Source organism: Belonocnema kinseyi, chromosome 7, assembly GCF_010883055.1.
Source record: "Belonocnema kinseyi isolate 2016_QV_RU_SX_M_011 chromosome 7, B_treatae_v1, whole genome shotgun sequence".
Taxonomy (NCBI): Eukaryota; Metazoa; Arthropoda; class Insecta; order Hymenoptera; family Cynipidae; genus Belonocnema; species Belonocnema kinseyi.
In genome coordinates, this window is record NC_046663.1 from 47,988,017 (window position 1) to 48,011,599 (window position 23,583).

The following is a 23,583-nucleotide window of genomic DNA, read 5'->3' on the forward strand; positions in this document are numbered from 1 at the left end:
TTTAATCCTCAACTATAATAGATTAATTGTAAACCATTCCGTTACATTTTTAGCAAAAGATTGATTTTCTACGAAATAGTTCAATTTTAAGTGTAAATGATATTTTCTACGAAACATGTTGTTAAATTTTAAAACTAAGGATTAATTTTCTATAACAAAAAATAAGTTGTCTAAAGAAAATACATGACTATTCAACCAAAGATTGAATAATTAAATTTTCGGTTAAAAAAATTGATCTTCAATATAAAGAAAATGAGTTTTATACAAGATTGTTGAATTTTCAAACCAAATAGTCGAATTCTCTACGAAAACTTGCATTTTCCACCTGGAAGTACTTTAATTTTTTGCCAAAAAAGAGGTATTTTCAACAAATTTCAAACATTTTCAACTAAATATTTATAAAAATGGATTTATGTTTAAATAAATAATTGCATTTTTAAACTAAAATATATCCATCTTCAAAAAAGAATCATCTCGTTATATATTTATTGAGAATTAATTTGTATTTAAAAAAAAAACGAATTTCGCACAAATGGTTTAAAAAATGAATTTTAAAAAAGAACGTTTTTGTACTAAAATTATGAATCATTAACCAAGAAGTTTAATTTTCAATCCAAAAAGATGATAAGAATTTTCAACAAAATTCATATATCCTCAATTAAAACAGATTTCCAAACAAATACATATATTTTCTACTAAATAGTTGAATTTTCAACCAAAAAATTAATTTTTTATCAAAAGAGACGAATTTTTTATAAAACAGTTAAATTCTTAACCCTAGAATATGAGTTTTCATTTCAAATGAACTTTTAAGAAATTACTTCAAATGTCAACCAAAAAGTTCAATTTTCAACACAAAAAGACGAATTTTCAATAAAAAATCAATATCTGAATTCAAAAGAATTGATTTTTTTTACTAACAAAAATAATATTGTCGAGGGTTTGATCAATCTTGAAATCTGGTATGCAAACTGTTGATAAATCTTTCTAATATTCGTAATTTTTTTTAAGTTATGGAAATTTGCGAAACTTCGGAAATATTTGTAAATTTTTTGAATCTTTAAAGTCCTTGTGAAATTTCGGAAATATTTCTAAATTTTGTGAATATATAAAATCTTTGAAATCTCTGTTAAATCTTTCAAATATTTGCGGAATGTTTAAAAATTTCGTGAATTCTATTGAAATCTTAAAAATCTTTGCTAATTCTCTTAAAATATTTTGAAATCTGAATTCTTTGTGAAAGCTTTCAAATATTTGCGAAATTTGTAATAATTTCATCAAATGTATTGCAATTAATGCTAAATCGCTTGAAATATTTTTAAATATTGAAATTTAATATATTGAAATCTTTGAAATCTTTGTGAAAAATTTCAAATATTTGCGAAATCTTTCAAACTTTCGTAAAATATATTGAAATCTTTGAGAATTTTTGAAATCTTTCAAATATTTGCGAAATATTTCAAAGTTTCGAAAATAAATTAAAATCTTGAAAATCTCTTGCAATATTTTGAAATCTTTGAAATTTTTATGAAATCTTTAAATTCTTTGTGAAATCTTTCAAATATTTGCGAATTTTGTAATACTTTCATCAAATGTATTGCAATTGTTGCTAAATCGCTTGAAATATTTTTAAATCTTTTAGAATCTTCGAAATCTTTGTGAAATCTTTCAAATATTTGCGAAATCTTTAAAACTTTCATAAAGTCTATTGAAATCTTTGTAAATATTTTGAAATCTTTCTGAAAAGTTTGAAATATTTGCGAAATCTTTCAATTTTCGTAAAATATATTGAAATATTTTAAATCCTTACTAAATCTCTTGCAATGTTTAAAAATCGTTTAAAATCTTTGAAATCTTTGTGAAATCTTACAAATATTTGCGAAATCTTCCAAACTTTCGTGAAATATATTGAAATCTTAAAAATCTCTTGAAATCTTTTGAAATCTTGAAATCAGGTGTAGACTTAAATGAGAAATGGTCATCCCGTCGATATGATTATAATAATTTCATACTTTCAAAAAATAGTACATTCGCACGAATTAATAATAGTATATGAAATGATTGGTAAATTAGTCCAAGATCAGTAGAATATACTAAAATTGAGTTTAGTTGACTTTATTTTTTTTTTCAATCAATATATTAATTCATGGCTTAATCACTATTTATTTCAGGTCTATACCTATTTTTGAGTTATCTTGAATTCTTTGAAATATTTCAGGGTATTTATAAAGGTTCCGAGAAATTTTTAATAGATTTCAATAATTTTAAGGAATTTTTAAGATTTTAGGGTATTTTTAAAACTTCTAAAGCATTTTCAGGAGCTTTTAATTTGAATTTGTTTAGGGGATTTTAATAGATTCCAAGGATTTTTTAAAATTAATTTAATTAATTTGAAGTGATTTTAAAGCTTTTGGTATATTTTAGGATAAGTAATTTTCTAGCATTTCTAAAGATATGGAACGATTTTACAGGACGTATGAGGTTTCAAAATATTTAAAAATATTTCACGTTATTTTATAAGATTTCTGAGGATTTCAATGATTTCAAGAGATTTTAAAACTCACAATGTATTTGAAAACGTTTTCCATGATTTCAGAAAATATCATAGAAGATCACGGAATTTAGTTGAATTAACATTTCAATTCAATTAATCTTTCCATGCTTTAAATTTTTTTTCAATTCACTTGATTGTTTTTTAAATTCTGGTTGATTTTTTATGACTTTCATCTAATTCTTCTTATTTCTTTTCAATTTCTCTAAATTCACTCAAAATTTGCATCAATCAAATTTTTTTCGATTCTTAAAATTGTTTCAATTTATTTGAATTCTTTTGAATTTATCTTGAATTGTTCTGTAATTATTGGTCACTTTTTGTGTTTGAAATTAGTAGAATTTCAGAGATTTGAAAAGATTTGAAATTTTTTTTGGAATTCATCCTTGATTCTTTTAAATTCTTTGGAATCCTCTTGAATTTTTTTTATTAAAAAAAGTTTATTTAATTGATCTTGAAGTGTATTAAACTGACCTTGAATTCTTAGGCATTTCATCAAATTTTTTGCATTCGCTTGTATTTTTCTAAGCTTATTTTAGAGTTACTGAATTGAATTCATTTTTTTAAAATTGTTTTCAATTCATTGGTTTTTTTTTAATTCACCTTGAATTTTTATGTATTTCATCTCATTCTTCCCATTTCTTTTAAATTTCTCTAAATTTACTTATACGCAGAAGATTTCCTAAACAGAATTTAATATTATTTAATACTTTTCTTTTTTTCCTACACAAAATATTTTATACGCAAAATATGTATACTTCACACAGAATTAAATAGTACTATTTTATTATCAAAATAGTCTCTAAACATTTTACAACAAAAATATTATGTCCAATATTTTTCCTCCACAAAATTTTTAATTTAATCTAAAGCAAAAGTTTTAAATTAAATATTTTACATATATTGTAAGTTCACAAACATCACAGGCCCTTGTGGCATAACTGATAATGTCTTTATAGCAGCAACAAAATTTATTTTAAAACTATAATCATTTAATTTTGTGTAGGATCTACTTTTTGTAAAGAATATTTTATGTACTGTTTTAAATATGTTATGTAGAATATATATTGTGCAGGAAAAATATTGGACATAATATATTTTTTTGTACAATGTTTAGAGATTATCTTGGTAATAAGATATTACTATATAATTATGTGTAGAAAATACATCTTCTGTGTAGAAAATATTTTGTGTAGGACAAAAATAAAAGTGTTAAACAATATTATATTCTGTGTAGGAAATTTTCTGTGTAGAACAAATTTTGTGAAGGAAACATTTTGTGTGGGAAAAATATAATAGTATTAAATTCTATGTAGGAAATATTTTGTGTAGGAAAAAAATATAATTATTAAACAATATTGCATACTGTTAGGAAATATTCTGTGTAGACAAAATTTTGTGTAGTAAAAGTTTTGAATGTAAATTGAATTGTTCCGAAATCTTCGGAATTTATCCTGAATTTGTTACCCTTTGAGCGCGAAAAAAGTGCCCAATGAGTTTCACAAAAAAGTACCCATTGGTCCCTATATTTTATACCGTAGGGACTGTGAGGCCTATAAATTTAAAATCATATGTTTTCTTTTTAGCAATGGAACCGTACAACGCAGAGCTGCTCGACGAAGAAAGGGAGAGAAATAAGCATGGACCAATGTGCATTTTTACTTACACCGATGAGGATATGGGTTTCTATTCTGTCCCTGAATACTTCCCCAGTATAAATAGTCATGCCAAATGTCAGCTAGTGAATCGGGACGACATATTAGTCCCTGAGGAAAAGCTGGTGAAGTGCTTGTGTCCAGGAGTTAAATTAAGTGTTTATTTCCCAGGGTTTCCAACTTTACAACATATAGAGCATACTGTCACTCTTGAAAAGGCAAAAGTGAGTTTACCATTATTTAAATAAAAGAATGGATTTTTTTTTAAACTTTGATTAGCCTACATAAATTAATTATATGTTTAGGTTAAAGTTTTCGAACAACCGTCAAGAGGTGAAAATATGATTTTGCACGTAGTGCCAAAACCAAAGCCTGATTTGGAAGCTGTAGCTGAACAAATCTTAGGTCAGTCTGTATTTGTGGGATGGCCGCATCTATTAGAAGCTCTAGTGGTTGCAGTTTCTGACGACAAATGGAAAATACATGTAAATTCTCAGTCAAATAAAAAAAGCGACTGGATAAAAGAAGCAGTAGATGGACCATTAACCCAACAAAAACAACTTCAACAAAAGGCAATTGCTGAAAAGTAATTATTTTTATCATTATAATATTTTTAATCTTTAATATTACGAATTTGGTTAATGACAGGGTGTCTATTTCCCCGGAAAAACCTGGAATTGTAAGGAAATTTTTTGTTTAAAAAAGACGGTTTAAAAGGGAATTTTTTCGAAAGCTTGCTATTTTTTTTTTTTTTTTTTTGAAATTTCAGTATAAAATTGAGTAAGAATAATTCTCAATTAGTTAAAGTAACTTTATGTTGCTGTATTGAAATATTTTCAGGGTGGCCGCTGGACCGAGAAATAGCAGGGAACTTATTTTTTGACCGGGAATTTTACAAATTTTTAGAAGAAAAATTGGTCCAAGTTTCATTTAAGCAGTTTTTAAAATAATGACTTAAAAAATTGTCCATTTTAAATTTTTATTTTTAAGCTCACAGATTTAATTTAAAGAATTTTAAAATTGAAAAGTGAACAGTAATCCGTTCAAATTTTAAGAAATACCATATTTGAACGTTAAAAATTAAACGGTTTCTGTTTAAAATGTTTTCTAATTAAAGGCTTTTATTGAATTAAAAATATTTTGGTGTATAAATAACAATTCAAACCTTATTATTTGTATAAAAAATGTAGGTAAATTTAAGGGATATTTAAAATTTTTAAAAAGATTAAAAATTATCTTGCAAATTTTAATAAAAATTTCCTTAAAATCTTCCAGATTCTTTCCTGACAATTTTATAAATCTTAAAATATTTTTAAATATTCTCTTAAAACAATTTCTTCAACTGAAAAATTATTAACAAAATGTTCTTATTCTTCTGAAGCCTTTCACAATTCTTGAAAAGCTTCTAAATTTTTTTTTTTTTTTGAATCCTCAAAAATCTTCATTTTGTTTTAAACTAGGCAATCATTGCAAGTTTTAAATTAATTTTGAATCTTTTCAAAACTTCTAAATAATTCTTAAAATTTCTCAAATTTCTTCTAAAAATAATTAATGTTCAATTGTTATTTATAAATAAAAATTTAAGGAGATTTTTTACAATGTGCAAGATTTCCTCAAAATTTCAGGAAAAATTTAAATAATTTTAAAAGATTGAAAATTTCAAAAATAGTTTCAAATTTTAAAAAATTAAAAATAACATCTAGATTTCTCAAGATTTTGAATTAAAATTTTGAAGCCTTTCAAGAATTTTTAGACTATTTAAAATTAAAATAATTTAACTTTTAATTTGACTTTTAATTTGAATTTAATTAGAAGCGTTTAAAATAGAAGATTTTTTATAATAAAGATTTTTAGTTGGTCATCTGTAAATATAAATTAATTAATGATTTTTTAAATTGAATTGCACTTTAAGATTTAAAAAATAAATAATAATTATTGTTTAAAACAATTCGGAATCAGTTCACAATTTTAGAATTTCAAGATTTTAACGTCCTATTGAAACTTTATAAACTAGTCTTAATTTTAAAATAACTTCAAAATATTATGTTTATTATTTAAGGCTTTTATTAAATTTCAAATATAATTTTAGTCTAAAATATTCCAGTTTTAAAGAATAAAATTTAAAATTGTTCAATTAAGAAAAAAAAAGTGACTTAATATTTACAAATACCTGACGGTGCATTTAAAATCAGTAATTATGACTTTAATATTTTTAAACTAAAAAAACACTTTGAACGTTACAATTTTTTTTTCTATTTAACAACGTTTAATTTGCAAGTCATATTGTCGAATTTTAATGTATAAATAACACTTGAACACCTATTACTCTTAGAAAAAATTCGAGTAAGTTGAAGAGATATTTAGAAGATTTGAAAAACGGCCTAATTTAAAACAAAATGTAGATTTGGGCAGATTTCAACCAAAAGATTTAAAAGCTTTTTAAGAATATTAACAGGCTTCGAAAGAAAAATAAATTGTATTAAGATTGCTCGGAAAATTGAAAATGATTTCTTATTTTGAAACATTATTTTGAAATTCCAATAATTTTAAAAGATATTTAGAAGTTGTGAAAAACTTTCAATAATATTCTTAAATTGGGAAAAATTTTAAACAATATGTAAGATCTTGAAATGAAATTTCGAAACATTTTAAGGATTTTATAACTATTTAAAATAAAAGTAATAACCAATCCTGAGCTGGAATTAGAATTTAAAATGGTTAAAATGGTATAATTTTGAACATTTTAAATTTCATTTATTGATTCTTCAATTTTTTCAAAGTTTAAAATTCAAGAGTTTCACTTTGAGTGCCTTCATTTGCTGTTAAATTTTTATTACTTCGAATGGAACAATTTTTAGATTTAGTGATCGATTTTTAAAATGTTATTGAATGTGAAAAATATTTGAGGACCGGGAAATAACCGGGAATTTTTTTCTTTTATTAAAACGGACACGCTGATTTTTTTTTAATTCCAATAAAAAATTGAGTTACAATAATTCTTAATTAAAGTAGCTTTATGTTACTGTATTAAACTATTTTTAGAAGAAAAATTTGTTCAAGTTTTAATTCAACAGTTTTTAAAATAATTAGTTAAATTGTTATCTTCTTTAATTATCCTATTATTCAGTTTACAACTACAATTAAAAATGAAAAGTGTTTGAAGTTGAAATTTTTTGATAAAAAACATTTTTATTTTATTAAATATAAATATAAATAAATACATTTTTTTAATGGATCTGTACTTTAAGTATTAAAAGGTGAACAATAATTGATTTGACAAAACAATTTTAAATCCGTTCAAAAATTAACAATTTCCAGATTTGAACGTTAAAAATTAAACGGTTTTTATTTGAAAGTCTTAGTCATTAAAAAAATGTAAACGTCTGATTGAAACTTTATAAACTATTTTCGACTTAAATATAACTTTATAATAATATATTCGTAATTAAAGACTTTTATTAAATTAAGAATATTATTTCAGTCTGAAATATTCCATTTTTCACATAGAATTTTTGTATTTCAAAAATGTTTAATTTGTAAGTGAAATTATTGAATTTTGATGTATAAATAACAATTGAACAATTATTATTTGTAGAAAAATCTTTATTTTAAAAGATATTTAAATGTTATGAAAAGTTTCAAAATTATCATGCAAATTAAAAAAATTTTCCTTAAAATCTTCCAGACTCTTTTCTGACAATTTTATAAATCTTTTAAAACCTTTTTAAATATTCTTTTAAAACAATTTTTCCAACTGAAAAATCATTAACAAAATGTTTTTATTTCTTTGAAGCCTTTCACAATTCTTGAAAAGCTTCTAATTTTTTTTTAATCTGCAAAAATAGACATTTTATTTTAAACTAGGCAATCATTTCAAGTTTTGAATTAATTTTGTATCTTTTCAAAACTTCTAAATACCTCTTAAAATTGCTCAAATTTCTTCTAAAAATAATTAATGTTGAATTTTTATTTATAAATAAAAATTATAAGTAGATTTTTTGCAATTTGCAGGATTTCCTAACAATTTTAGGAAAATTTTTATTAATTTTAAAAGATATTTATAAGTTCTGAAAAAGTTTCAAAAATAGTTTTGAATTTGAAAAATTTTCAAAAATAGTTTCAAATTTGCAAAAATTTTAAACAACTTCTAGATTTATCAAGATTTTGAAATAAAATTTTGAAGCTTTTCAAGGGTTTGTTCAAGCTATTTAAAAATGAAAATAATTTAACTGCTAATTTAAGAAGTGTTCACTTTAAAAAAATTTAATTTTGCAATGTTTAATGTTTCTAGTTTAAAATTCCTTAAAAGAATATATAATTCGAAAATTTTAAATCCGTTGATTGATTTTTTAATTTAGAGCATTGAAAATGATAACGTAATTTTCAAATTTAAAATTTAATTTAATTTTAATTGTTTTACTTTTAAATTGTTAAGTTAAAAAGTGTTAGCATTTTATACTTATACATTATTGAGCATTAAAAAAAAAACATTTGTTAATTTAAAAACTTTTAAACTTCATTTTTAAAAGTTGCAAATTTAACAGTTTCTTTTTGAATACTTTAATTTGTCATTTATTTTTTATTATTTTAAATAGAAAAATGTTTAGCTTTGAGTTTTAGTTTTTTAAATTTTATTGGCTGTGAAAAATGTTTGCGAACTGAGAAAACCGGGAATTTATTTCTTCGATTAAAACGAGACCACCCTGTATTTTTTTTTTGAAAATTCGTTTTTTTTTAATAACTTTTTTTAGCCAAAAATGTGACTATTCTATTTTTAGTTCCCTTTGTTAGAAAATTAAGTTTGTTGATTGAAAATTCATCTTTACCTTAAAAATTCAACAGTTTTTTTGCCATTTTTTCTCACTCTTGACAAACAATTTTAACTTAGTTGAAAATGCAACTAATGTTAAAAAGTCGTCTTTTTAGGTTGAATTGAACTGTTTTTTATTAAAAATTTGTTAAAAGTTAATCTTTTTTTTAATTAAATTTTTGGTTAAAGATCCGTAATTTTAACTGAAAATTCATCTCTTTCATTAAAAAATGAGCTATTTCATGAAAAATTTGTTTTATCTTTGGATGAGAATTAATTTTTTGTACTGAAAATTTAACTATTCCAGTTAAAAATTTAAGTATTTTGTTGCATTTTTTCTTTAACTAAAAATGTAACTATTTCACTTGGAAATTCCATTATTTAAGTAAAAATTCATCTTTTTGTTTAAACATTAATTTTTGCAAATAAAAATTTAATTATTCAATTTTTGACTGCAGAATGATCTTTTTTAGTAGAAAATTCGTATTATTTGTAAAAATGATTTTTATTGCTTTAAAGGTCAGTTATTGCGGTTAAAGATTTATCACTTTAGTTGAAAATTCAGCTTTTTTGTTTACAATTCATCTATTCCAGTTGAAGATTCACCATTGAAGTTAAAAATGTATGCGTTGAACTGCATTTTTTTAGATCAAGATTCAACTATTTGCTTGAAAATTGATATTTTTGTTCTTGTTGAAAACTTAAATTTTTCATTTAAAATTCCTGTGTTTTGTAGGAAATAATCTTTTTTTGTAGAAAATTATTTTTATTAAAAATTGATCCTTATGGTTGTAAATAAAACTGCTTGGTTGAGAGTGAAACTTTTTTGTTGAAAATGAAATTTTTTAGTTTGAAATTAATCTATTCCAGTTGAGGACTCATCATTTTAGTTGAAAATTCATCACTTTGGTTTGTAAATTCGTTTTTTGTGTGGGAAATTAATTTTTCCTAACTGAAAATTTCTTTATTCCATGTTTGGTTGAAAGCCGATCCTTTTTTAATGCGAAATTCAACTATTTGGATTAAATTTAATATTTTTTGTTGAAAATTTAACTATTTGGTTAAAAATTCATCTATCTTGTTAAAATGACAATAGTTTTACTTGAGAAGTTAGAAATTTGAAGCGGCTTAAATAGAATTTAATGTAGCAGTCATCATTTTTACCTAAAAATATATACCCTGAATTTTAAGTATTAGAAGATAGAATACAAATTTTTTTCTTGAATTACTATCAAATTCATGGTTTTTAGGGCACAATTAAATTTGAGAATATCTTGTAATATAATTTTTCAAAGCTTTCTTAATTAAACATATTAATTGAATCCCTAGAAATTAAGAAAACCTATTTCTAATTTCAAGTAAATTGGCTAAAAAATACGCGCAGCCTAAAAAAGTATTAAAACATAATGAGGCTACGAAGACAAACTTATTTAGTCATTCTTTTTTTTTATCGGGAACTTTAAAAATTTTCTGAAAAAAATCTGTTCAAGTTTGATTTCAACCGGTTTTTAAATAATCAGTTGCATTTTTATTTATTTTTTAATTATAATACCATTCAGTTTACCATGTGTAATTCGAAAACATTTCACATACAAATTTTCCATTTTAGATTTTAATTTTTAAGCATACATTTTTTATTTAAAGAATTTTAAAATGCAGTTTTAAAGACTTAAAAAATTAAAAATTATTATCGTTGGAAATCGACAAGTTTTAGATAAACAAACTTTTTACTTGATCAAACAAATATAAATTATAATGATTTTTAAAATGGAACTATACATTGAGGATTAACAAGTGAATAGTAATTGATTTTAAAAGGCTATTTGGAATAAGTTTAAAATTTAAGAATTTTCCGATTTCAACGTTAAAATTGAATTGTTTTAATTGGAAAGTCTTAGTAGTTAAGTAAACGTAAACGCTTGATTCAAGCTTTATACACTATTTTCAATTTTTACATAACTTGAAAACAATATATATTCATAATTAAAAGCTTTTATTAAATTAAAAATATTCTTTTAGTGTAAAATTTGAACTTTTTAAATTATTTAATTAAGAAAAATAACAATTGCCTAATATTTAGATTCGAGCGAAATTGACGGGCATTCTTTGATATTTTCTAATTATTTCGATTAATTTTAAATAATTTGGCTCAAAGCGAAGCTCAGTCTAAAAAAGTATCAAAATATAACGAGGCTACTAAGTCATAATGTCAAAGTTATGTAGTAAATATATTTTATATGTAAACGAACTATAAAAAACGTAACGAAACTTTCTTTACATTCCTTTTTGTTTCTTTGTGCACAAAACTTCGAAGAAAGAGAATTCTAAAATTGTGCCTCCGTAGCTGCATTATTTTTTACTCCTTTTTCATACTTAGCATAATTTACAGGTAAATTATATTGTATCTACAGAAATAGTTGGCAAATATTAGAACAATCTTCTTAATTCTGTTCGAAACTTTGTTTCCGAGTCAATTGTTTAAAAAACTGCGAAATATTTTAACGGCTTCGTACCATTAAAAATTCTGCCTGAAAAAAAAACTTATGATTCATCGAAAAAAACCGGGAATTGTCAGGGATTTTTTTTTTACAGCATTTGAGTAGACACCCTGATGAAACGTTTGAATCTAATTGAAACTTAATGTCATAAAAATGTGAAATATCTTTTCTGCAGTTACAAGAATCGCTTGGGAGTTGATATAGGAAACATACACATAATCGTTCATACGCGTCTTATAGTAGGAAGAAAATACATTTTTGGATCTCAGGGTAGATTGACACTTGAAAAGGAATGGAGTGATGTCAAATCGACGTATGCCCATCACGTTATATTGAAAGACATTACAGTTCATGATGGAAGCTTCGTTCAGTATTCAAGCGCTACTGAGATCTTTAAACCAAAAAGCATTTGTTTCATGCTGGGACATCCACATTATGGTGCAATGGGTGAAGTACGAATTTTTCCACTTTTTTTACATATTTATGAAAAAATTAGTGAACGTACATGCTATGCGTATACAAAAAAGGGTTTCGTAGCCTATTAGCATATTATTACATTAATTAAGTCGCTTAAATCTTCTCCCTTCCACTCTAACTGCCCCAAGGTGGCTACCCTCCCGGAAAAATCGGGAGAAACTTGCACCGGGAGAAAATCAGGAGAAACTTTCACCGAGAGAAAATCGGGAGAAACTTTCATCGGGAGAAAATCGGGAGATAAATATTAAACCGGGAGATTTCCCACATTTCATAATTTGCCAGGGTGGCTGCTTCACCGGGAAATGACCTGGAATTTTTCTAAACCGGGAAATAACAGTGATTTTTTTTACCGAGATTTTTACAAATTTATAGAAGAAAGATCTCTCCGCGTTCGAATTAACCGTTTTTAGATAATTAGTGGAATTGTTATGTTTTTTAATAATTCTATTATTTAGCTTCAAAATTTTTTTACTTTAAAAATTTTCCATTTAACATTTTTATTTCTAAGCTTACATTTTTAATTTAAAGAATTATTAAATGCTTTCTTAAAGACTTTAACAAATAAAAAGTAAAAGCCTTTGATGTTGAAAATTTTGGATAAAAAAACATTTTTATTTGTTAAATAAATAAATTTTTTAAATTTATCTGTACTTTAAGTAATACAAAGTGAACAGAAACGATTTGACAACACGATTTTAAACCAGTTCAAGATTTAAGAATTTTCAGTTTTTAACGTAAATTGTAAAATTTTAAATATTGAAACCAAATATTTAAAATCGTTAAAATTTCGAAGAGCCTTTTAAACTTTGAACGTTACAATTTTAATTCTTGTATTTGAAAAATTCTTAATGTGTAACTGAAACTTTTAAATTTTGCTTTATAATTTTCAAATGAAAATTTGTAGAAAAATTTTTGAGTAATTTTAAGAGGTATTTAGGAGTTTTAAAAATATAAAGAATTATCATGCAAATTTTAGAAAGGTTTCTTAAAATTTTCTAGAATCTTTTTTGAAAGTTTTATTTAAATCTTTGAAAAACGTTTTAAATATTCTCTTAAAATAACTTTCAAAATGAACAGTTATTTTTTAATTTTCTTAGGAATTTTAAGAAAATGTTTTTTTTTTTTAAGCCTTTCACAATTCTAGAAAAGAATCTAATTTTTTGTTTAAAATCTGCGCAAAACTACATTTTGTTTTATATTAGAGTATCACATAAAGTTTTACATTAAGTTTTAATCTTTTCAAAACTTTTACATATCTCTTAAAATTACTCAAATTTCGCCTACAAATAATAAATGTTCAATTGTTATTTATACATCCAAGTTATAAAGAAATTTTCTAAAATTTGCAGGATTTTCTGAAAATTATAGAAAAAATTCAATTCATTTTGACATATATTTAGAAATAAAATTTTGAAGCTTTCCAAGGATGATTAGACTATTTAAAAATAAAATAATTCAATTTCTAATTTAAGAAGTGTTCAGTTAAAAATTTTTTTCAATTTTTCAATAGTTGATTTTTCTAGCTTAAAATTTTTTTAAATTATATAATTTTGAAAATTTTAAAGTTCATTGATTGATTTTTTAATTTAGAGCATTGAAAATGATAGAGTGGATTTATATTTTTTTATATTGAAAAATGTTGGTAACTTCAATTTTATACGCGTAAATTATTGAGCATTTGAATACAACATTTTTTAAGTGAGAACCTTTAAATTTCAATTTTAAAAGTTCAAAATTTAACAGTTCCACTTTTAATGCTTTCATTTAAATCTCAGTTTTTATTACCTCAAGTGGACTATTTATAGCTTTAGTGTTCCATTTTTTTAATTTCATTGGCCGTGAAAAATTTTTGCAAACCGGGAAAGAAACCGAGAAATTATTTCGTTTGCTCATTTTGTAATTTTTGATAATTTCAGACTAGAAATTATATAATTTTCAAAGTGTTTTGAGTAATTAAACTTTAAAGTTTCACAATATTTCTCGCAATATTTAATATTTTGCAATTTAGAATGGTGAAAATGACAGTGACAGTCGTTTAAATAACTTTTGATACTACATGATATGATACTTATTAATAATATATTTATCGTCTTTAAAATTTCTATAATTTCAATTTAAAATTATAGTTTTGAAAGTGCAATTATAAAACAATTTAATCTTTGAGGCCTTGAAACTAAATTTTATTCTTAAATTAATTTTTAGATTAAGTCTTGGAGGTTTCAAATTTTTAAGTTCAGAATATTGTAGTTTCAAATTCAAAATTTCAGAATTATTTCGATATTAAATGTCTCAAAATTTCATATTAAAAACCTTGATAGTTTTGAATTTAATAAAATATTTAAATTTAATTAAAAATAATTTTAAAAAATTAAATTATATACTAGCAATATTGTTCTGTATTTTTCACCTTCATTTTTAATGTTTAATGTCAGATCTTAAAATGGTCCGATTTTCAGTTGAAAATTTGAACAAATAAATCATTTCAAATGGAGAATTATTTTATTCGAAATTTTCTAGAATAAATGATAATTCAAAAGAAAGAATTTAAATTAAAACTTTAAAAATTGAGTATAAAATAAAACAAGATAAAAAAATTGAACTATCTGAAATTGATACATCAGTAAATAGATCATTTCTGTAATTTTAAGTGGTTACAATTTCAGAGTTCTGAACTCTAATGTTGAACGCTAAGTTTGTCTCTTTCATAATTTTTAATTTTGCAATTAAAATTGAAGTGATTGAATTTTAGAAAGTATTATTAGAAATTTAAAAATTATTAATTTTTTAGCGATTTAAATTGACTTTAAATGTGGTGACTAAAGTTTTTCCAGGTTTAAATTAAGTTTGCATTTATTTAAATTTCAACGTCCCGGAATAGATTTTATAGTATTCAATTTCTTCATTTTTTAACGTTTTCCATTTAAAATTGCTATTCATTTTCAAAGGTTTTTTTTTTTAGAATAATTTAATTAATTTTTTTATTTCAGGAAAATGTATCTAATCAGCTTTAATAATGTTAACTTAAATTTTGATTATGTAATACAAATTTTTAATTGTAGAATTTCAGAAGCTTTGATTTTAAAAGATTTAATTTAGTTTTAGTATTAAATTGTCTAATTTTAATTATTTTAAATTTAAAATGATTCAAATTAAAAAATGTGTAATATTAGTTATTTAACTTTGAACGGTTTTAATTATAAAGAATACAATTTCAATTCCTGCGAATTTTCTATAAATCAATTTTCAACATTCGTATCTTAAAATATTCAATTTTTAACGTTTTGACATTGTCCTCTTCGAAATTTTTATCTGAAATCATGATAGTTTCGTGAATCGCTAAATTAAATTAAAATTGTTTAATTTTCAGTGCTTCGGCTTAGAAATTATACAATTCACATCCTTTTTCTAATTAAATTGTCCAAAATCGTTCGTATATATTTTTTTAATTTCAGATGCTTGCAATTCGAAATTATTAATTATTGTTTCGAAAATTTTTTAAAGCTTATATTAAAAAATTGGTTTAATAATGGATTTTTAAATTTGCACATAGATAATACGCAATATATAATACGTGAAAAAAACTATGGGTGCAATTGCGAATATTTACCGGGAGCCTTTTTGTAGAAAATTAATTTTTATGGTTGAAAATTCATCTTTTTGGTATAAAATTCAGCTATTCCAGTGGAAGATTCATCAACTTAGTTGAAAGTTCATCACTTAGGTTGAAAATTAAACTACTTTCTTGAAAATCCGTTATTTTTGGTTGAAAGTTATTTTTTCAACTAAAAGTTTAACTATTCCATTTTTTAATTGATATTTTTTAGTTTAAAATTGAGATATTTGTTTCAAAATTCATTTATTTTAAAATAAATTAAAAGTCAATACAGTTAGTATACTATGAATAGCATAATAAATTTCTTCCTTTTGGTAACAGGTCTTAGGTCTGAAAATAAGTTTCTTGGGTTCAAGAAAAAAATACAAATTTAAGGATAAAAAGAGTTTCCTCCCGAGAAAGTATTTTGTTTCATTGAGAAATAAGCATTAAGTTTTATAAAACCAAATAAATGGTATGAAGATGGTGGTCTCAAATTAAATATCGTACATTACTCGTGGAATTCAATGTTCGCAAGAACGGCCAGAAAAAGCATGGCCATGGTGTTACTACTCCTGCGAATATTTACCTCTCCGTGTAAATATGTGTGTAACCCTACGAGTGATGTACTCGTAATAGGCTATAACTGGGTGTTTATTCAATTCACTTAAGTTCTGTTCAGTTTCATTAAAACAACTGAATTTCTCTTGAATTCTTCTGAATTCACTTTAATTTTTCTTAAATAATACAGATTTTAAGATTATTTCCAATTAAATCCAATATAAAAAAATGTCTATAAATATTTTTAATTTGTCAAATAGAAAATATTCTCTTTACATTGTAGTAGAACTCCTGTGCATATTATTCCAGGAAAATAAATTGTTTAGGATCCATTTCAGACTTATTCCCTAATAAATAACAAGTACCATCTAGGGGTAAAAATATTTTTCATCCCTTAATTGGCATTTTTCAAAGAATCTTAAACTAGTCAAATTTATTTTTAAAACTATAAAGGCCTAGCTGAAACTCTAAACAATTTTTTAAAAATAAAATAGAATTTATGTCCATATTTTTTCACCAAAAGGAAGAAATGTAGGGTTTAGCTACTGCAAAATTTAAAAATTCAAAATAAGCAGTCAGACAATAGTACCTTAAGAATATATTTACCTGTTTAGGTTAATGAACCAGGAATGGACGCGAAAACTGGACGAGTAAAAGTCGCTATGAGAATCCTGCCGGAACCAAATTTAGAAATTGTTAAACAAAAACAGAGAGATACAAGATTACACTACATGCATGGCAGTAAAGCTGCTCAACATTTGGGCATCAGCAGTCATCTTTTGAGCAAAATAACGGGCACTATTTTTGTAATGCCAGGCTCAGCTACCAGTAATTCGGGCGGTGTGAAACATAATGTTGGTTTAAATCTAAAATTCAACAAGAGAAATGAAGAAGTATGTTTAAAATTGCGAATTTTGGCGCGTGTGTGTGTTTTTTTTTAATTTCTCCTCTGATATGAATTTAGTTAAGATGGTTTAATTCTCAGGTACCTGGTTTTACGAGAAAGGAAAATGGACAGTGGCTTTATAGTACAAAAGCAATTGATCTGCTTCGTGGGTATATGCAAAAGTGCCCTGGCTTTTTCGAAGAATTGGGCAAAAATGTGGGAAGTGAACTTTTCTTCGCCGACGAACTTTTTGGAAAAGGGTGAGTTCTTGCTTTTCATTGTTAAATGGTCTCAGTAAAAATATTGTATCTTAAGAGACATGCATAAATTACGTATGATTTTTTAAACACCATTTCATGTGTAAGCTATTTTCGCGTCTGCGAATCGCTATAAAAAAAAAACATTTTTTTAATTGAAGGTCCATTATTTTAGTTAAAATTCATTTCTATGGTCGAAATTATAAGTATTTCCCTGAAAATTTGTTCTTTATCTTTGAAAATTCAACTATTCCGGTTTTGGCAGAAAAGGTATCTTTTTTAGTGGAAAAATTGATTATTTTGTTGAAAATTCGTCTTTCTTGGTTGGGAATTCAACATTGTTGTTGAAAATTTGCGTTTTTATTATTAAAATTTCAAGTATTTTGTTGAAAATTCGTATTTTTTGTTAGAAATCAAATCTTTTTCGTTAAAATCCAATTTTTCGGTTGAAAAGTTATCTGTTCTTGTTAAAAATAATTTTATTTTTACTGAAAATTTAACAGTTTGGTTAACATCTGAATTTTTGGGCTGAAAATTAACTTTTTTCTTCAAAGTTCATATTTTCGGCTTCAAGATTCAACTTCTTTGCAGAAAACTCGTCTTTTTAGATAGAAATTTCAACAATTTGGTAGAGAATTAAACCGTTTTGTAGAAATATTTTTTTTTTATGTTGAATATTTTGTTAAAGATTCTTTTTGGAGCATCTTTGTTGTTCAAAATGTAAATATTTGACTAAAAAATGATGTATTTTGTTGAAAATTTGTCTTTTTTAGTAGAAATGTAATCTGCTTTTATAGAAAATTAATCTTGGTTTCGAATTCATCTTTTTTGTTGAAAACTTGTGTTTTTATGATTAAAATTTCAAATATTTTGTTCAAAATTCGTATTTTTTGTTAGCAATTTAATCCTTTTGGTTAATATTCAATTATTAGCTTAACAACTAATCTTATTTAGTTGAGGATTCAACTGTTCTAAATTCAAAATGTAAATATATTTTGTTTGAAATATCAACTGTTAATTAACTATTCCATTTCCGATTGAAAATGTTATCTTTTTTCGTTGAAAAATCAACGATTTGCTCAAAAATTCATGTGTCTTATTGAAAATTAATCTTTTGGGGTAAAAAATTAATCTTCTTGGTAAAAGTTATAACTCTTCGATTGAAAATTCATCTTTTCAGGTAAAAATTTAATATTTTTTAACTGAAAATTCAATAATTTGGTTGAAAACTCAACTTTTTGTTTGACAATTAATTTTTTTTTGTTAATTAATATTTTCGCCTTCAAGATTCAACTTCTTTGTAAAAAAACTCGTCTTCTTTATGGAAAATTCAACAATTTGATAGGAAATTAAACTATTTAGTAGAAAATTCAACTGTTTTGTAGAAACATTTTTTTTATATTGAATTTTAATTAGTCTTTTTGATTTGAAAGTTCATCTCTTGCGAAAAATTTCATCCTTTTTGGTTAAAAATGTAACTGTTGTTTGATGATTCAACTATTTAGTTGAAAATTCTTCTTTTTTGGTTTGATTCAACTGTTTTTTATTTAAAATTAAAATATTTTTGTTGTCGTTGCAAATTCAACTACCAATGTAAAAAATGTGTCACGAGAATTAAAAACGGCCGTGCGACGGCTTGCTAGTAGTAACTTTGTTCTACAAAACCATGCAGTACCTTATTAAAAATACATAAATATTATAAAATAAATATGAAAAACCCTTTAAAATCATTTTTTCTTCATATTGTAGAATCAGATAGTAAATGAGACTTATGTACTTACTTATTAATTTCTTTAAGATAGGAAAAAGCAGCATAATTGACATAATTCAAATTTAAAAAATTACATGGATCTTCAGAACTTATCAAAAAAATAAATAACGAATACACAAATGAATGAAAAAAATGGCTGAAAATATATGTTATTACCGAATTATAAAATTTCTCAAAATTTCAAATAACGACAAGATTTTTAATTGACAAAAAATAAAATTCCGAATTTAAAAATATATGAAACTAAAATTTTCCGACTTCGAGACCGACCCATAAAGTAAAGGAATTATTAAATTCTCACAAATATTTCAATTTCCGAAATTTAGAACTGCTGAACATAATTGATTATTAATTTATGAGCTAATTATGAAATTATAAATAAGGCAAATAATTTAATTATTCAATAATTAATAATTTATTAAGTATTTTCGGCAAATTTAAATTTCAGGAATAGAAATGTAATTTATTTAAATAGTGCCACTATATAATAAATATAATTATAATATCTAGATATTATAAAAAAGGAATACAATCATAAAATATAGTTTTCTATTACAATTAAATAATGAACTCTTAAATGTGATATTTTTTTATTTATATTTTATTTATATTTATTTATTTTTTATTTATTTTTATTCATATTATTAAATATATTACTTTGTAACGAAGCTAAAATATTTTAACATTTGGATAGTGACTTTAAAGACTATTAACGAATATTTTTCATCTTTGGCAACACTCAAATTAATCAGAAATTATTTTTGGAAGTGTTATAATAAATCCATGTTGAAATTAAATTCTGAGAATTGAGAACAAGAAAATAAGTATTATCAGTTTGTTTCTAAAATTTATATCAATGTATATACATGTAATTTTCATAATATTCTAGAGAAAATTAAAAAAAGCTTTTTGAATATTTTAGAAGTGTCAGAAAATAATCTAGAAGATTGGGAAGAAATCGAGAAATATTTGATAAATTTTCGAAAATGTTCTCCAGTTTTTAAATATTTCTAATTTAGTTAAAACCTCTTGAATTCCTGACAATATTCTTAGCTGACTCGATTTTTTTCTAAAAATTCTCAAATATCATTAAAATTTTTTTTAAAAATTAGCTTAAAATCTTCTAAATTTTCCCAGAAATTTTAAGAAAATTTGTTGTTTATTCTCTTGAAAACTTACCAAATTATTTTAAAGCTCCTAAAGTATAGTTTTGAAATCTTTAAAAATCTGCATTTCTTAAAATATTTTAAAGATTAGAATTTATCTTGAATCTATTCAATACTGCTAAATATTTTTTGAATTTTAAATCTTCTAAACCCTTTTACGAAAGTGCAGGAAATCGTTTGATATATTTAAAAGCGTTTTTTAATTTTCTCTTAAAGTTCATATTAGAAAATAAAAAATTATTTTAAATTTTCGCACGAATATAAGGAGAATTCTTTTTTTTTAATCTTGTCAAACCTTCTAAACCTTCTCATCTCTACAAATTATTTAAATCTTTCATGTATTTTTTATTAATTCTGCAAAAATAAAAAAATAAACCTAAAAATCTTTAAGATTCTTCTTTGACAATTTTTGAAATCTTTTTAAATCTCCTAGAATTAATTTTTCGAAATAAAAAATTATTTTAATTTTTCACATGATCCTGAAAGAATGTCCTTCATTTTCGTGAAACTTTACAAAATTCTTTAAAAATCTTTACAAGTTTAAATTATTTTTTAATCGTCTCAAAACTTCTGAATATCTCTTCAACTTACTCATTTTTTTCCTAAAATTATTTAATATTGCAAAATTGCAAAATGTTCCTTTAAAATCATTTACACTTTATAAAAATCTTAGGAAATAATTCAAAGTCTTCCATATTCGTTTATCCCGCATTTTGAAATGTTCAAAACTTAATATTATTCTTTGAAGTATAACCTAAATCATTTCTAGTAAAACCTTTCATAATTATTAACCCTTGAACGCTACACTTTAACCCAGCATACGTAAACGGTATACTGGTGCGAATTGGTTTGTCTGCAATGTTAAGGGCATGTGATACTTAGAAAATTGTCGATTTTACCACTTTTAGGTTCCCCCGGCTTTTTTTCTAGAATAATAAATATTTTGTCTTAAAAATTTGGGAAATGCTAGCGCACATGCTAACGGATGTCCCCACACACTTTTTTGTGGATTAATTAAAAAAAGTTTTAAATTAGCAGAATGTGATTAATTTGCATAGCGCTTAGGAATTAGTATCGATTTTTTCAGTGTTCGATTCCCCCGGGTTTTTTCCTAGGATAAGAAATATTTTGTCGTCAAAATCTGGGAAATGATAGCGAACATGCTAACGGACGTCCCCGCACACTTTTTTTGTATTTATTTTTCAAAAAAATTTAATTTTGCTAACAACGTGTGTATATTTCGAGGTTATGTGTGTTACAATTCTCCCGATCGTTACTTCCAAACTACACAATATTTTTGGCCGAAAACTTTAGACTTACAAATAAACATAGTAACTAATATCCCGGAACTAACCTAATTTGCAGGCAATTAAAAAAGTTTATTTCATCAATAATTTTCAAATTATCGGAAAGGCAGAGATGAAAAACGACGTAACCTCAAAATAATGCATAAAATTTTTATTTAGCACAATAAATTTTTTTTGTTATTATCACTCAAAAAAGAGTCCGGGGAGGTCCGTTATGATATTTTATAGCATCTTCGAATTCAGTTTTTAAAAATTTTCATTTTTGTGTAAAAAAAAGCCGGAGAAACTGCACCCCATTGACTGCACGACGAAGTATCACATGCCCTTAATATTAAATATTTAATATATTGAACATATAATAAACAACTAGCATATATCACACATATTTAAAATGTATATTCAATACATGTGGGGATAATCCGCTTCAGCTGTGTTTGCCTAATTGCCAACAAAATGAAAAAACTTGGGGTGCGAATTCGCACCAGTGTACCGTTTGAGCGATACACATCGGCATAATTAATGGAATTAATTCGATTTAAAAAAACAACAGAAAACCCCTATTAGAAAAATATACCGTGTCTTTTTCACAATAATTTTATAAATAAACCGTTTCCTTGATACATTTTTATGAGTTCGTAACGGCTCCGCATGAAAAAAGTCATATAACCGTGAGAACAACTAGAACAAAGTTACTACTAGCGCCGGCTGGCCCTTTTCAATAATATTATAAATGTTCTCTGAATTTCTCAAGAAATATTGTAAAATATGAAATATTATTGTTGTTTAGTACCGAAAAGATTGACGAAGTGGTCGCTTGGTTGAAGGATCAACAAGAGAAGCTAAATATAGAAAGTCGTACGTGTGGTACAGAGACTTTAGAAACCGATATAGTGACATTTATTGAAAAGGAAGTAGATACATATTTGGAAAGTGTTGACACATCCAGCAAAACAGTATTTATGCAAGTGAAGCCTCACTTGTTATTCAAGCCTGGCTTAAATGCCGGATATTTTCCTCCTGATGCAAAAGCCGAGCACAAACTCTTTGACAGAATTGTCATCATCAGGGAAAGTTTTACAGTGCCCATGGGTTATAAGGGCACGATTGTTGGCATTCAAAAAGGCGAAAAATTGTTAGATAATATGTATGAAATAGTCTTCGACAAATCTTTCGTGGGGGGACTTGTAATTCATGGTTGTTCCAAAAATCGAGGCTATAGGTTATCGGTGGCGGATTTTATCAATATTAGTTATGGCCTGAGAGTTGAGCTTGGAAAATCAGGAAAAGCCGACTGTCCTCTACCTGAATCCTGGCGATCAAATATTCCGCAGTCGCAACCTCGTGGGAATGTCAGTGCTTTTGCCACATTTAATAATCAAGGTATGCCGTCTGGATTTGCAAAACATAGTGAGACCATATCTCCATTTTCTCAAGTTCGAGGCCCACGAGGCGAACCACAAGCGGCCACATTTTATGGAAAGTCGAATTTCAATGCTGAAAATAAAATGCAGTCAAAAACGCCACTGCAGCATGGTGTGGCTGGTGGATTTAGTGGTCATGGGGTCAAAATTATGAGCAAACCTATGCAACCGGCACCCAAGTCGCAGCAGCAGTTTATCTCGAAACAGTCTTCAGAGTTTCAAGCATTATGGAACGAATTGCAGGTAAATAGAATAATTTTCAGTAAATGAATTTATTTTTTTTTTCCGAGAATTTTACGAATTTTTAGGGGAAAAATCTTTTCAACAGGGTGGCCGCTGGACAGGGAAACCGGGAATTTTCTGGAACCGGGAAAGCCCGGGAAATGTAAATTTGTAAATAATCAAAGTATAAAAAACTAAACAATAATTTGTTTGGCAAAACGATATTATTTTTTTATATTAAATTTAATAATAAATTTATTAATATATTATTTTTATTATTTTTCTAAACCATCACAAATTTCACTGTTCACTTAAGACGAGTAAATTGAATATAAATATATGTAAAAGTAAACAATTGGAAACTAGATTTTTTTTTTACAGAGAAAGCTTTGAATCTGTAGAATTTTGA

The 23,583-nt window shown here is 24.7% G+C and overlaps 1 protein-coding gene across 2 annotated transcripts in view; it reads left to right on the forward strand.

Moving 5' to 3' along the window:
* LOC117175959 (5'-3' exoribonuclease 1) overlaps window positions 1-23,583 on the forward strand; it is a 67,548-nt gene that overhangs the window by 23,760 nt on the left and 20,205 nt on the right. For both annotated transcript variants that reach the window (XM_033365838.1, XM_033365837.1), the window contains exons 7-12: window positions 4,138-4,430; window positions 4,512-4,792; window positions 11,690-11,966; window positions 16,759-17,037; window positions 17,130-17,290; window positions 22,319-23,195. In XM_033365838.1, the coding sequence (XP_033221729.1) occupies window positions 4,138-4,430; window positions 4,512-4,792; window positions 11,690-11,966; window positions 16,759-17,037; window positions 17,130-17,290; window positions 22,319-23,195 (2,168 nt within the window). The remainder of the gene's footprint in view (window positions 1-4,137; window positions 4,431-4,511; window positions 4,793-11,689; window positions 11,967-16,758; window positions 17,038-17,129; window positions 17,291-22,318; window positions 23,196-23,583) is intronic.